The following is a 15,723-nucleotide window of genomic DNA, read 5'->3' as shown; positions in this document are numbered from 1 at the left end:
AAACACAATCTTCCGTCAAACACAATATCTTGCTTTGTACCTGAAGTCCTAATACATATACAAATTGTTAAATAGTAGGAAAAGGTTTTAAGTCAGGAGAAAATAAATTAATAAGTCACATGGAGTAACAGATTGCTGCTAAGGTTTTTAATGGTATGTTCTAACATGCTAATCATGAGTTATTTATCTTCTTATATTTAAAATCCCTACCTGACAACTCCTCCTATATCAAATCCATTCTTCTTCAACATGTTGAATGCCTTTTCCTGCTCTTGTCGAATAACCTTCTTATCAATCTTCGGATCTATGGGAACCCTGTATTCTGGGAATTTTCGTACTTTTTTAATGTAGATTCTGCAAAAAAATAAAGAGCAGACAAGGTGCATTCTCTTGTAATAATAATATAAGACATAGGAACAGAATTAGGCCACTCAGCCCATCGAGTATGCTCCGCCATTCAATCAAGGCTGACATAGTTCGTCAAAATCTTCTTCAAACCAAGCCCAGAATAAGGATAGGGAATTCATGGAGGACAAAGTCTGTCAATTATTTTTGAAATCATTAAATCATGTCTGAACCCATCCTGTCTATGAAAAGGCTCTTGAAAATATGAAAATATCAGTTCTCATAGCAGATATCTTTAAGGCAACTAGTAAACCTCAAAGATTGTTCTGCTAAGGCCGAATGTTCTGCTGAGGCCGATAAATAGTATGTGAATCCTAAAACAGCCTTGCAATAACCACGGTATTAGCACGAAAGCAGCACGGTAGCATAGTGGTTAGCATAATTGCTTCACAGCTCCAGGGTCCCAGGTTCGATTCCTGGCTTGGGTCACTGTCTGTGCGGAGTCTGCATGTTCTCCCCATGTGTGCGTGGGTTTCCTCCGGGTGCCCCGGTTTCCACCCACAGTCCAAAGATGTGCAGGTTAGGTGGATTGGCCAGGCTAAATTGCCCTTAGTGTTGGGTGGGGTTACTGGGTTATGGGGATAGGGTGGGGGTGTGGGCTTAGGTAGGGTGCTCTTTCCAAGAGCTGGTGCAGACTCGATGGGCCGAATGACCTCCTTCTGCACTGTAATTTCTATAAAATACTGTTTATTTTTGCAGCTTTCAAACTGCATAGGCTCACATATGCTAGTAAATCACAATCAAAACATTCAACTTATCAAATTTTAAGCTCTTAAAACACAAAGCTGAAGTCAGGTATTACAGGAAACCACAATGGTTGTGTGGCAGTGCACAAACCTAAATCATGACAGCCAAACACAGGATGCTGCCCCAGTAAGTTTCATTCAACTAAAGATAGAGCAAATTCACTTGACCAGATAAAATCTGAAAATATATTCGGTGTGAAATTGCTAATGAGTACATGGCAAAGTAAGCCACTCTCATTTCAAATGTGTTCTACCAAATTGTGCTGACAGCTTTGATTCATTCATGTAGCAGCGCTCAGAAAGTCAGAAATCAGGTTCATGTTCAAAACATGAGACTGTCAGCTTCTTCACACCCCACAAATTTGGTTCAAATAAGACAAATAGGGTGGAGCATTCAAGACAAGTTGAAAAATGTTGACCCTCTTGTGCGCCATTACTCAACTTACTGAGTAAGAGTAACAACTGAGTAGCTTGTTAGGTCAATTTAAAGGGCATTAAAAATCAACCACAATGTATGCCCAGAATTGCAAGGCAAAATAATCACAACAGGCTCATTTCCGCAAATTCAAATCTTGCCATGGTGGGATTTGAGCTTATGATCTCAGAATTGCTGATCCAGTACAATAACCCTTACATTTTTGTATCCAATAACTGTGGAAATATCATTCCTTGAAGGTCTCCTGCAATCATACATAAATCTCTACTTGCACTTTTTGTTGTCACTGAAATGCCTACTTTACATGATCACCGCAATAGCTGCAGAGGTTTGAAAGGCTGTTCACTAGCACAGTCTCAAATCAAACAATAAAAGGTAGTAAACACAGTGTTGCAAAGTTATTTCCATTTTAAAAAAAAATAATTTTTATTGAAATTTTTTGAAAAATATATATCAAAACAAAAATAACAATAAACACCCCCTGGCACCCGTAACAACGCATATAACAAACCCCCCCCCCCCCCCCACCCCAATAAACAACAGAATAAATTAATAAGCAAATTAACTTAAACACTATCTCCCTAAACCCCCCCTCTCTTCTCCTCCCCCCCCTCTCTTCTCCTCCCCCTCCCCATTCCCCCCTCCCCCTCCCTTTGCCCCCTCCCTCTCCCCCCCTTTCCCCCCTCCCTCCTCTTCCCCCCCTCCCCTTCCCCCCTCTCTCCCCCCCACCCCTCCCTCCCCTCCCCCTTTCCCTCCCCTCCCTCGCTCCCCCCCCCTCTTCCCCCCCTCCCTACCTCCCCCCCTCTTCCCCCCCTCCCTCCCTCCCTCCCCCCTCTTCCCCCCCTCCCTCCCTCCCCCCCTCTTCCCCCCCTCCCTCCCCCCTCTTCCCCCCCTCTTCCCCCCCTCCCTCCCTCTTCCCCCCCCTCCCCCCCTCCCTCCCTCTTCCCCCCCCTCCCCCTTCTTCCCCCCCTCCCTCCCTCCCCCTTCTTCCCCCCCTCCCTCCCTCCCCCCTCTTCCCCCCCTCCCTCCCTCCCCCCTCTTCCCCCCCTCCCTCCCTCCCTCTTCCCCCCCTCCCTCCCTCCCCCCTCTTCCCCTCTCCCTCCCTCTTCCCCCCCCTCCCCCCTCTTCCCCCCTCCCTCCCTCCCCCCTCTTCCCCCCCTCCCTCCCTTCCCCCCCTCCCCCCTCTTCCCCCCCCCTCCCTCCCTCCCTTTCCCCCCCCTCCCCTTTTCCCCCCCTCCCTTCCCCTCCCTCCTCCACCCCAACCCCAAATATCGCGAGTCCCCAGCCTGGCTTGACCCTGGATCCCACCACCCTCTTCCAGAACTCCTCCAGTGCCAGGCATGCCCAGAACATATGGGCATAGTTCGCTGGACTCCCCGAACACCTGACGCACCTGTCTTCGACCCAAAGAACCTACTCATCCTAGATCCGGACATGTGGGCCTGGTGCAGCACCTTGAACTGGATGAGACTAAGCCTCGCACATGAAGAGGAGGAGTTCACCCTCTGCAGGGCGTCCGCCCATGTCCCCTCCTCAATCTGCTCCCCCAGCTCTACCTCCCACTTAGCCTTCAGCTCCTCTACCGACACCTCTCCCACCTCCTGCATTACCTGGTAGATGTCAGACACCTTCCCATCCTCGACCCACACCCCCGAAAGCACCCTATCCCTTACCCCCCGCGGGGCAGCAAAGGGAACCCCTCCACCTGTCGCCTAGCAAACGCCTTGACCTGAAGGTACCTGAACATATTCCCCGGGGGGAGCTCAAACTTCTCCTCCAGTTCACCAAGGCACGCGAACCTCCCGTCAATAAACAGGTCTCCCAACTTCTTAATGCCCGCCCTGTGCCACCCCAGAAACCCGCCATCCATGTTCCCTGGGACAAACCGGTGGTTCCCCCGCAGCGGGGCCTCCACCGAGCCCCCCACTTCCCCCGTGTTGCCTCCACTGCCCCCAAATTTTGAGGGTGGCAGCCACCACCGGGCTCGTGGTGTACCTCGTTGGAGGGAGCGGCAACGGTGCCGTTACCAGTGCCTTCTGGCTCGTGCCTTCGCAGGACGCCATCTCCATCCTTTTCCATGCTGCCCCCTCCCCCTCCATTACCCACTTGCGTACCATCGAGACATTAGCCGCCCAATAGTACCCAGATAGGCTGGGCAGCGCCAGCCCCGCTTTATCCCTGCCCTGCTCCAAAAAGACCCTCCTTACCCTCGGAGTCCCATGCGCCCAAACAAATCCCAGAATGCTGCTGTTCACCCTCCTAAAAAAGGCCCTTGGAACGAAAATGGGGAGGCACTGAAACAAAAACAAAAACCTCGGGAGCACCGTCATTTTAACGGACTGTACTCTACCCGCCAACGACAACGGCAGCATGTCCCACCTTTTAAATTCCTCCTCCATCTGCTCCACCAACCTAGTAAAATTGAGCTTGTGCAGAGTCCCCCAGCTCCTAGCCACCTGAACCCCCAGGTACCTAAAACTCCTCACTGCCCTCTTTAGCGGGAGCCTACCAATCCCCTCCTCCTGATCTCCCGGGTGTACGACAAACAGCTCACTCTTGCCCAGGTTCAATTTATATCCCGAGAAACTCCCGAACTCAGCAAGAATCTCCATCACCTCCGGCATTCCCCCCACCGGGTCTGCTACATACAACAGCAAGTCGTCCGCATACAGCGACACTCGGTGCTCCTCCCCACCTCGCACCAAACCCCTCCACCTCCTCGACTCCCTGAGAGCCATGGCAAGAGGCTCTATTGCCAGCGCAAAAAGCAAGGGGGACAGGGGGCACCCCTGCCTCGTCCCACGGTGGAGCCTGAAGTACTCGGACCTCCTCCCATTTGTCGCTACACTCGCCATCGGGGCCTCGTACAGCAACCTCACCCATTTAATAAACCCCACCCCAAACCTGAACCTCTCCAACACCGCCCACAAGTACCCCCACTCAACCCTATCAAAGGCCTTCTCCGCATCCAATGCCACCACAATCTCTGCCTCTCCTTCTGCTGCCGGCATCATTATCACATTTAGCAGCCTTCGCATGTTAGTGTTCAGCTGCCTCCCCTTCACAAAACCCGTCTGATCTTCATGTATCACCCCCGGCACACAGTCCTCTATTCTAGTGAAAGTTATTTCCATTTAAAGAACAAAGTTAACTACTCATGGATGAAGCTGGGATCAATGGAATGAGACTTGAATCCAGAACCTTGCGACTCTCGATGTGGAGAGTGCCACCAACTCAGCCACAGTTTACACTCTTAAGGATCGGACAAGGATGAGAATCCATGAACAAGTGTTTCAGCAGCATAAGCTGAGACGGGGAAAAGTTAGGCAATGTTACAAAGGTGAACAGGTAGAAACAGATGGTCTTACTCATGGCACAAATCCATGGTTTAGAAGTTCATCACAGTGTTAAGTGTGACATATAAATGGTGAGCAGCCTGACTCAGCCTCAGACGATTGCCAGGGAGAGGGATGGGATTTTTAGCTGGGGAAAGGAATTAGGAGCCAGGACTGAAACAATGGTTTCAATCTTCCCAATATTTAATTGGAAGAAATTTCTGTTCACCCAGTGCTGGGGCTGGTTTAGCACGGGGCTAAATAGCTGGCTTTTAAAGCAGACCCAGGCAAGCCAGCAGCGAGGGTTCAATTCCCGTACCAGCCTCCCCGAACAGGCGACTAGGGGCTTTTCACAGTAACTTCATTTGAAGCCTATTTGTGACAATAAGCAATTTCCATTTCATACTGGCTATCAAATAAACAGTCCGATAAGTTGGCCGCACTTGGGAGTATGTGTGCAGTTTTTATGTGATAACGTGGAGATGCCAGCGTTGGACTGGGTGGGCACAGTAAGAAGTCTTACAACACCAGGTTAAAGTCCAACAAGTTTGTTTGGATTCACTAGCTTTTAGAGCACTGCTCCTTCATCACGACTCACCTGAAGGAGCTGAGCTCCGAAAGCTAGTGAATCTAAACAAACTTGTCAGTTTTTATGTGTGCAGTTTTAATGTCAGCACTCCAAAAGAGCAGCTAGATAGAATGTTGCTTCCAGTCTTGGTGCTGAATGCAGTGAAATGGAACCAGGAAGCCCACAAAAATTACGGAATGGATCAGTTTCAGACAATATCAAAATGACTGCTTACTTGTCCCTATTATTCAAGGGGATACTTACCGTGCAGCACAAGTTGCCTTATAATGCGGATTTGAAATGTTCTCTTGTTCTATTTTCTTAGGTTGAACTCCTTTTCGCCTTGGTCCAAATTGGCATTCCATGACAATGGCCCTACTTCCTGAATGGGGATATGTACATAGTGTGGTTATAAATCATCTAAATTACACTTTCATGAAATAGGCATAAACTGAATGCTTACAACGACTGGTTCAAAAATCAGTGTCATCAGAAAGGGTAAACGTGAAGCTGCAAGAGCTTCAATGTAAAAATATTGCCCCAAGGGTACCAGGAATGACGGATGTGTTATAAGACTGAGGGAATAACAGAAACCACAACATTTGGCCCTACTGGTCTATGCCAGTGTTAATGCTCCATATGAGTTTTGTCCCCCCACATACATCGCACCTGATCAATAATTCTTTTTATTCCCTCAAAAAGTGTGGATACTGAAAACCCAAAATAAAAGCATAAAATACCAGGAATGCTCAGCAAGTCTGGCAGTATCAGTAGAGAAATACAGTCAACGTTTCAGGTTTATGACCTTTCATCTGATCAAAGGCCTAAAACATTAACTCAGTTTCTCCCTCCACAGGTATCGTCAGACCTGCTGAGCGCTTCCAGCATTTGCTGTTTTTATTCCTTTCTCCATCAGGTACTTATCGAGCTTGCCCTTAAATACGAGTTGCCCCGAGTCTTTTTTAAAAAATAAATTTGGAGTACCTAATTAATTTTTTCCAATTAAGGGGCAATTTAGCGTGGTCAATCCACCTACCCTGCACATCTTTGGGTTGTGGGAGCAAAACCCACGCAAACACAGGGAGAATGTGCAAACAGTCACCCAGAGCCAGGATCGAACCTGGGACCTTGGCGCCGTGAGGCACCAGTGCTAACCACTGCGCCACCGTGCGGCCCCCAATTTGCCCTGAGTTTACCAAAATCCAGTCAATTTCATGATCATTTTTCTACTTTGGTAAATTTAATTTCACAACTTGCATGTATGAGATTTGAACCGGCAGGTTGCTAGCCAAGTATCATAACCATGATACAACTGCGTTCTAATTCTAATAATAATTCATGTAGCCTTCACTGGTCAATCTAGTAATTTCCCAAACTACAAGATAGTTATAAAAAAATGAACACTAATAGATTGCAAATTCAGATAGGTTTTTAATGCACCGTGAGGAATGTACCTGAAAATTTAGTAGCTATTGCAGTGTCAGTTATATCTCTAACCCAAGGAACATTAAGATATGTAACCAAATCCATAATTAGGTCCAGATCTCAATCAGGAAGAGGAGCAAGACCACTTTCAAAAAGGGCATGTATCATAAAATGTTTATGAAATCAGAACGAAACACCAGTAGGTCTGGTCACAAATCTTTCAAACATTTATGCATATAGAAATTGTTCTACAGGACTAGAGGTCAACACTTCTATTCAAGAAGGAATAAAGAGTAACAATATTAGTAGTGGTGTGAAATAAATACTCTCTAAAAAAGATGTTGATTAAGGACCGTTAGCAGAGATTTGTAAAGTCAGGTTATAGCTGACATTAAAATTCTTTAGGAACCTAATGAATATTGCACTCATGATTCTCAAAAGCTGTTTGACAATCTCTCATATAAACAGCTTGATTAAGGAGTGTGGTTATCTCCATAAGACCACAAGACATAGGAGCAGAATTAGGCAACTCGGCCCATCGAGTCTGCTCCGCCATTCAATCATGGCTGATATTTTCTCAACCCCATTCTCTTGCCTTCTCCCCATAACCCCTGATCCCCATATTAATCAAGAACCTACTTATCTCTGTCTGAAAGACACTGATTTGGCCTCCAGTCTTCTACGGCGAAGAGTTCCACAGATTCACCACCCTCTGGCTGAAGAAATTCATCCCCATCGCTGTTTTAAAGGATCGTCCCTTTAGTCTGAGTTTGGGCCCTCTGATTCTAGTTTTTCCAACTAGTGGAAACAACTTCTTCACATCCACTCTAACCAGGCCTTGCGGTATCCTGCAAGTTTCAGTAAGAACCCCCCTCATCCTTCCAAGCTCCAATGAGTACAGACCCAGAGTCCTCAACTGTTCCTCATATAATAAGCTCTTCATTCCAGGAATCATTCTTGTGAACTTTCTCTGGGCCCTTTCCAAGGCCAGAACATCCATCCTTAAATACGGGGCCCAAAACAGTTCACAATACTCCAAATGGGGTCTGACCAGAGCCTCAGACGTACATCCGTGCTCTTGTGTTCTAGCCCTCTCGACATGAATGCTAACATTGCATTTGCCTTCCTAACTGCCTACTGAACCTGCACGTTAACCTTAAGAGAATCTTGAACAAAGACTCCCAAGTCCCTTTGTGCTTCTGATTTCCTAAGCATTTCCCCATTTAGAAAATAGTCTCTGTCTCCATTCCTCCTTCCAAAGTGCATAACCTCACACTTTTCCACATTGTATTCCATCTGCCACTTCTTTGCCCACTCTCCTAGCCTGTCCACGTCCTTCTGCAGCAGCCCCCCCTGCTTCCTCAATACTACCTGTCCCTCTACATATCTTTGTATCATCTGCAAACCTAGCACCAATGCCTTCAGTTCCTTCTTCCAGATTGTTGATGATCGTTGATGTACATTGTGAAAAGTTGTGTTCCCAGCATCGACCGCTGAGGCACACCACTAGTCACCGGCTGCCATCCTGAAAAAGACCCCTTTATCCCCATTCTCTGCCTTCTGCCAGTCAGTAAATCCTCTATCCATGCCAGGATCTTGCCCATAACACCATGGGCTCTTAACTTATTTAACAGTCTACTATGCGGCACCTTGTCAAAGGCCTTCTGGAAATTTAAATAAATCACGTCCACTGGTTCTCCTGTGTCTAACTTCCTTGTGACCTCCTCAAAGAACTCTAACAGATTTGTCAGACATGAGCTCCCTTTGACAAAGCCGTACTTACTCAGTCCTATTTTACCATGCACTTCCAAGTACGCCGCGATCTCATCTTTAATAATGGACTCTAAAATTTTATCAATGACCGAAGTCAGGCTAAACGGCCTATAATTTCCTGTTTTCTGCCTCCCTCCCTTCTTAAACAATGGTGTAACATTAGCCACTTTCCAGTCTTCTGGGACCGTCCCTGCCTCCAGTGATTCCTGAAAGATAACCACCGATGCCACCACAATCTCCTCAGCTATCTCTTTTAGAACCCTAGGGCTTGGTGCATCCGGTCCAGGTGATTTACCCACCTTCAGACCTTTCAGTTTCCCCAGAACCTTCTCCTTCGTGATGGCCACTACAATCAGCTGTGCCCCGATTCTCCTGGAACTCTGGCATCCCACTGGTGTCTTCCACTGTGAAGACCGATGCAAAGTAACTATTCAGTTCCTCTGCCATTTCTTTATTTCCTATTACTTCTTCAGCCTCATTTTCCACTTGCCTCTCTCTTACCTTTTATATATTGAAAAAAACTCTTATCTTCTTTTATATTACTAACTAGCTTACACTCATTTCATCTTCTCCCCGCTTATGGCCCTTTTTAGTTGTCCTCTGGTTGCTTTTAAAGGCTTCCCAATCCTCTGGCTTCCCACTGACTGTCACCACTTTGTATGCTTTTTTTGTTTGCTTTTATGCTGTCCTTGACTTCCCTCGTCAGCCATGGATGCCTCACCCTCCCCTTAGCATGTTTCCTCCTCCTTGGGAAGAATTTCTCTTGTGCCTCCCGAATAACCCAAAACTCCTGCTATTGCTGTTCCATGGTCTTCCCTGCTGGGCTCCCTTTCCAATCAACTCTGGCCAGCTCCTCCTTCATGTCTTTGTAGTTACCCTTATTTAATTGTAATACTGTACCATTACATCTGGTTCCAGCTTCTCCCTCTCAAACTGCAGGGTAAATTCTATCATATTGTGGTCACTGCTCCCCAAGGGTTCCTTCACCTTAAGTTCCCTAATCAAGTCTGCCTCATTACAAATCACCAAATCCAGAATTGCCTGTTCCCTAGTAGGCTCTGTCACAAGCTGCTGCTGCAAAAAAACATCTTAGACATTCCACAAATTCCTTTTCTTGGGATCCACTGCGAACCTGATTTTTCCAGTTCACCTGCATATAATAATAATCTTTGTTCCTATCACAAGTAGGCTTGCATTAAGACTGCAATGAGTTACTGTGAAAATTCCTAGTTGCCACACTCCTGCGCCTGTTCGTGTACACAGACAGAATTCAGACTGTCCAATTTACCTAACAAGCATGTCTTTTGGGACTTGTGGAAGGAAACCGGAGAACTCGGAGGAAACCCACGCAGACACAAGGAGAACGTGCAGACCCCGCACAGATAGTGACCCAAGCCGGGAATCGAACCCGGGTCTCTGGCGCTGTGAAGCAGCAGTGCTAATCCCTGTGCGACCATGCCACCCATATTGAAGTCCCCCATGATTATTGTGATATTGCCTTTTTACATGCCCTTTCTATCTCCTGATTTATTTTCTGCCCCACATCCTGACCATTGCCAAGGTCTGTACATAACTCTTATCAGGGTCTTTTTACCTTTGCAATTCCTCAACTCTAACTACACAGATTCTATGCCTTCTGATCCTATATCGTTTCTTCCTATCGATTTAACTTCAATGCAACCCCTCCCCCTTTGACATCTGCCTGTCCTTTCGATAGGACACATAACCTTGGATATTTAGATCCCAGCCTCGATCTTCTTGCAGTCACATCCCTGTGATGCCCACAACATCGTACAGGCCGATTTCAATGTGCGCAACAAGCTCATTTATCTTGTTCCGTATACTGCGCTACAGAATCAAAGGGGAAGCAACTCAAGGGGGAAAGACTGTGCCTAGTAGAAGGTTGAGCAACCAAATCTTAGATGACATTTCAATTTTATGATACATTTGGTGAAGATTTAGAAAAAGGAAAAAAAGTACACTAAATGGTAAACTTTATGGGATAAAACAGCAAAGAAGATACTTGGGGATTCAGACAGAAATTTTGAATGGGAAGTAGTAAAGCTGTTAAAAAAAAATTCATAAATATGGGTTAGAATGCAAATACAAAGAGTAATGCCAAACCTACTGAAAACATGTAGGGTAACAATTTTAAAACTGCATCCAATTATTTTAGGAAAATTGGCTAAAGTACTGAAAAGATTCACTTGGATCATAGAATTTACAGTGCAGAAGGAGGCCATTCGGCCCATCGAGTCTACTTAAGCCCACACTGCCACCCTATTCCCATACCCCAGTAACCTCACCTAACATTTTTTTTTTTGGACACTAAGGGCAATTTTAGCATGGCCAATCCACCCAACCTGCACATCATTGGATTGTGGGAGGAAACCAGAGCACTCAGAGGAAACCCACACAAACACGGGGAGAACCTGCAGACTTCGCAGACAGTGACCCAAGCCGGGAATCAAACCTGGGACCCTGGAGCTGTGAAGCAACAGTGCTAGCCACTGTGCTACCGTGCTGTCCCAAAAGATCCTGAATGAGAAGCTTCAATTATGAGATTGTAGAAACTGGATTCCACCCCCACAATACAATAGAAGAGGTTTAAAGGCGATCTAATAGGGTCTTTCTTTAAGAGGGTTTGATGAGGGTAAAAAAATGAAACTACTTTTTATTGGTTGGTGAGTGGCGAGCACAAATTTAAAATCAGCAATGAAAGAATGAAGGGAGGGTTCAGGAGATTCTTTTTAATTCAAATATTATGGCCAAACCAAAAACATTTGTGGAAGCAGAATACATAACTTTAAGGAAAGCAGACAAATACTTGAAAAGTAATCACTTTAAATAGATAGTTCATTCAGAGAACCAGCACAAGCACCATGAACTGAATAGCTTCCTATAATAGTATGTAAGATGGAAAAAAAATAGCCTGTTGCACTCTACTTTAACTCACCTCGGACAATGGTGACATTGACAAAGGCCCAGTACTACTGTTCAGGTGTATTAACCAAGTTGGAACAAGAAGAACTCTATTATTGTGAGCGGGAATTTTTAAATGGGTCAAGGATTTTTTTTTTTTTTTTTAAAGTGTGAAAGGTGTTAATATATTTCTCTAATAATTGCCAACAAAATATCTCTGGTGGAAGGTAACCATTTTCTAACCAGTACCATATTCTGACCTGCATTAACGAATGGAATTCCATCATATGGTACATATTGAGATTTCCACATCAGTCGTGTAGCAGGTTTAGCAGGGCTTGGAGACTGCCGTGTTCCCCAGACACTTTGTGTTTGCTGTTTATGAACTGTTAATACATTTTCCAATTCGGTTTCACTCTCACAGTATCCACGATAGGAGTCTCCAATTTTCTGGAATATGAACAAAGAACAGAAAGATGAGCAAGTACGGCAATTATGTGTTTGGACATCTTTTAAAGTTCCTGCTTTCTTCTTGCCTTGCTCTGTTCCTTTCACCCCCACTATCTCTTTATAGCTTCAGCTTGATGGTATCAAGCAGGGTGTGACATTCCGGTCAATCCACACCTTCAATAGTACATTCAGTTTTTTTTACGCTGAAGCCCTGCAATTATTTTCCTTTCAGGTGAATATCCAATTCCCTTATGAAATCCATGATTGAAGTTGCCTGCATCACACACTCAGTGCAATCTAGATCTTAACCGCATTGCTAAAAGTGTTTTTCCTCGTCTCTTTTGATCCTGTTGCAAAGAACTTTAAATCTGTGTCCTAGGCCCTTCCGCAAATGGGAAGTTTCTTCCTATCTATTCTTCTAACTCCTTCTTGATTTTGAGCATATCTATCAACCTTCTCTGATCTACGAACCATAGCTTCTCCATCTATCCTTGTAACAGACGACCCTCATCCGTGGAATCATTCTCTAAAATCTTTTCTGCCCTCTAAAACTTTCATATCGTTCTAAAAGTGCAGTGCTCAGAATCGAACACAATACTCCAGCAGAGATGGAAGCAGTGTCTTGCAAAGCTCATCATAATTTCCTTGCTTTTGTACTCCATCTAAATTTAGAAAGACCAGGACACTAGATGACTTTTTAAACCATTTTCTCAACCTGCGCTATTATTCAACAACTTGAGTGCATATATATTCCTGCACCACCCTGAGAATTTAGTTTATATTGTCTCTGTCCTATTCCTACGCATTCTTTCATTAAATTTCAGCTGCCACTGCCTGCACATTCCACCAGCCTGTCACTATCCACTGGAGGCAGTTCAGAGGTTTACTAGATTTGATACCTGGAATGGGTAGGTTGTCTTATGTGTTAGGTTGGATAAACTGTGCTTGTTTCCCAGAAGACCGAGGGGTTTTTGATTGAAGTATATAAGATCCTGACAGTCTTGACAAGGTGGACATAGAAAGGATGTTTCCTCTTATGGATGAGTCCAGAACTAGGGGGCACTGTTTTAAAATTAGGGTCGCCCTTTTAGGACAGGGATGAGGATAATTTTTTTCTCTCAAGAGTGTTATGTAACTTTGTGCCTCACAAGGCGGAGGAAGCAGGGTCACTGAATATTTTTAAGGCAGTAGATTGATTCCTTTGCTTAACAAGAATCTAAGGTTATCGGGCATTGATGGGACTATGGAATTCAAAACACAAATAGATCAGCCATGATTTTATTGAATGGTGGTGCAGGCTCGAGGAGTAGAGTGGCCCTCTATTCTATGTCATATGTTCATACATTCTTGTAGCCTGTCACTCTCCTCACAGATCACTATATTGCCAGGATTTGTCATCTAATTTTGAAATTATGCCCAAGAGAAACATTCAAAAATGTGCAGATAAATAAAAATAATCTTTATTACTGTCGCAAGTAAGCTTACATTAACACTGCAATGAAGTTACTGTGAAAACTCCTATTCACCACACTCCGGCGCCAGTTCGGGTACACAGAGGGAGAATTCAGAATGTCCAATTCACCTAACAAGCACGTCTTTCCGGACCTGTGGGCAGAAACCCATGCAGACACGGGGAGAATGTGCAGATTCTGCACAGACAGTGACCCAAGAGGGAATCGAACCCGGGATCCTGGCATTGTGAAGCAACAATGGTAACCACTGTGGTATTGTGCAACCCAGCTGTGGATTGGCCACGCTAAAAAAATTGTCCCTTAGGTGTCCAAAAATGTGCAGATCAGGTGGGGTTATGTGGATAGGGCGGGGGAGTGGGCCTAGGTGGGTGCTCTTTCAGAGTCAATGCAGACTCAATGGGCTAAATGGCTTCCTTCTGCACAGTAGAAATTCTATGGATCTAAACTCTGATCTGCAGTTACACAATCGGAGGAATCCTTACAGCGAAGTATAATGCTAACTACAGAAGACAAAATTAATCTTAGGCATTACTATAATTTAAGTCATGAGTTCAGTGCAGAAAACTAGAAGGTAATTTATGGACTGGTACCAAAAAACTTTTCTCAAATAAAGAGTAATCAAATTACATTCATGGAAGCAACAACTCCTGAATCTTTCATGAAATGGTTAGATGCCATTATGGGGTAAGATTAGACTTCTGTCAACAAATTAAATAGATGGACAAAATGTCCACACTCAACTCTATCCTTGCAATTGTCATGAAATACTCTAAAGAGAGGGTTCATTTTAGCTTGCCCAATTAGAATAAAAACTCTTTAACCCCTACATTCATACAGGGAATGTTGGGAAAGCTAATCTGCTCAAACACAAATTACAAAATATTGTAATCATGTTAACGATCTAGTTAGCACTGGCTTTATAAAATAGCAGGGTGTCGTGGTGGGTGATTTTAATTTCCCCCATATTGACTGGGGCTCCCTTAGTGCCAGAGGTTTGGGTGGAGAGCAATTTGTTAGGTTTGTCCAAGAGGGTTTTTTGAAACAGTATGTTGATAGTCCAACCAGAAAGGGGGCCTTACTGGACTTAGTATTGGGGGGAATGAGCCCAGCCAGGTGACCAAAGTCTCAGTAGGACAAAGGAGGGAAGATTTGCGTGGAGTCAAAGGAAGTAGGTGAGATTCTTAATGAGTACTTTGCATCGGTATTCACCAAGGAGAGGAACATGACGGATGTTGAGGTTAGGGATGGATGTATGAATACTCTAGGACATGTCAACATAATGAAAGAATAAGTGTTGGATATCATAAAATGCATTAAGATAGACCGGTCCCTGGGCTGGATGGGATACATCCCAAGTTACTGTGGGAGGCGAGAGAGGAAATAGCTGGGGCCTTAAAATATATCTGCATCATCTTTGACCACAGGTGAGGTTCCAGAGGACTGGATAATAGCCAATGTTGCTCCTTTGTTTTAGAAGGGAATCAGGGATAATCCAGGTAATTACAGGCCGGTGAACCTTAGTCAGTGGTGGGGAAGCTGTTGGAGAAGATACTGAGGGACAGGATTTATTCACATTTGGAAGCGAATGGACTTGTTAATTATAGGCATCGAGGTTTCATGTGGGGAAGGGCATGTCTTACCAACTTGATAGAGTTTTTCAAGGAGGTGACAAAATTCATTGATGATGGAAAGGCTGTGGATGTTGTCTACATGGACTTCAATAAGGCGTTTGACAAAGTCCCTCATGGCAGACTGGTACAGAAGGTAAAGCTGCATGGGATTTGGAGTGTGCTAGAGTAACAGTGGAAGGGAGTTTTTCAGAATGGAGATCTGTAACTAGTGGTGTTCCACAGGGATCAGTGCTGGGACCACTGTTGTTTGTAATATATAAATGAGCTGGAGGAAAATGTAGATAGTCTGATTAGCAAGTTTACAGATGACACAAAGATAGGTGGAGTTGCAGATAGTGAAGGAGACTGTCAGAGAATACAGCAGAATATAGATAGATTGGAGAGTTGGGCAGAGAAATGGCAGATGGAGTTCAATCCGGCCAAATGCGAGACGATGCGTTTTGGAAGATCAAATTCGGTTGTGAATTATACAGTAAATGGCAGAACCATTCGGAGCATTGACATAAAGAGGGATCTAGGCCATCAGGTCCATTGTTCCATGAAAGTGGCAATGCAGGTGG

General features: G+C 44.9%; 1 protein-coding gene across 6 annotated transcripts in view; it reads right to left on the bottom strand.

Annotated features, from left to right (window-relative positions):
• Positions 1-15,723, bottom strand: part of LOC119960907 (calcium-responsive transcription factor-like) — a 71,495-nt gene that overhangs the window by 38,316 nt on the left and 17,456 nt on the right. For all 6 annotated transcript variants that reach the window (XM_038788488.1, XM_038788512.1, XM_038788511.1 and 3 more), the window contains 3 exons: positions 11,871-12,060; positions 5,755-5,872; positions 211-354 (listed from right to left, as the gene is read on the bottom strand). In XM_038788488.1, coding sequence (XP_038644416.1) covers positions 211-354; positions 5,755-5,872; positions 11,871-12,060 — 452 coding nt within the window. The remainder of the gene's footprint in view (positions 1-210; positions 355-5,754; positions 5,873-11,870; positions 12,061-15,723) is intronic.

Source organism: Scyliorhinus canicula, chromosome 2 (assembly GCF_902713615.1).
Source record: "Scyliorhinus canicula chromosome 2, sScyCan1.1, whole genome shotgun sequence".
Taxonomy (NCBI): Eukaryota; Metazoa; Chordata; class Chondrichthyes; order Carcharhiniformes; family Scyliorhinidae; genus Scyliorhinus; species Scyliorhinus canicula.
This window is presented reverse-complemented; position numbering and strand designations above follow the sequence as displayed.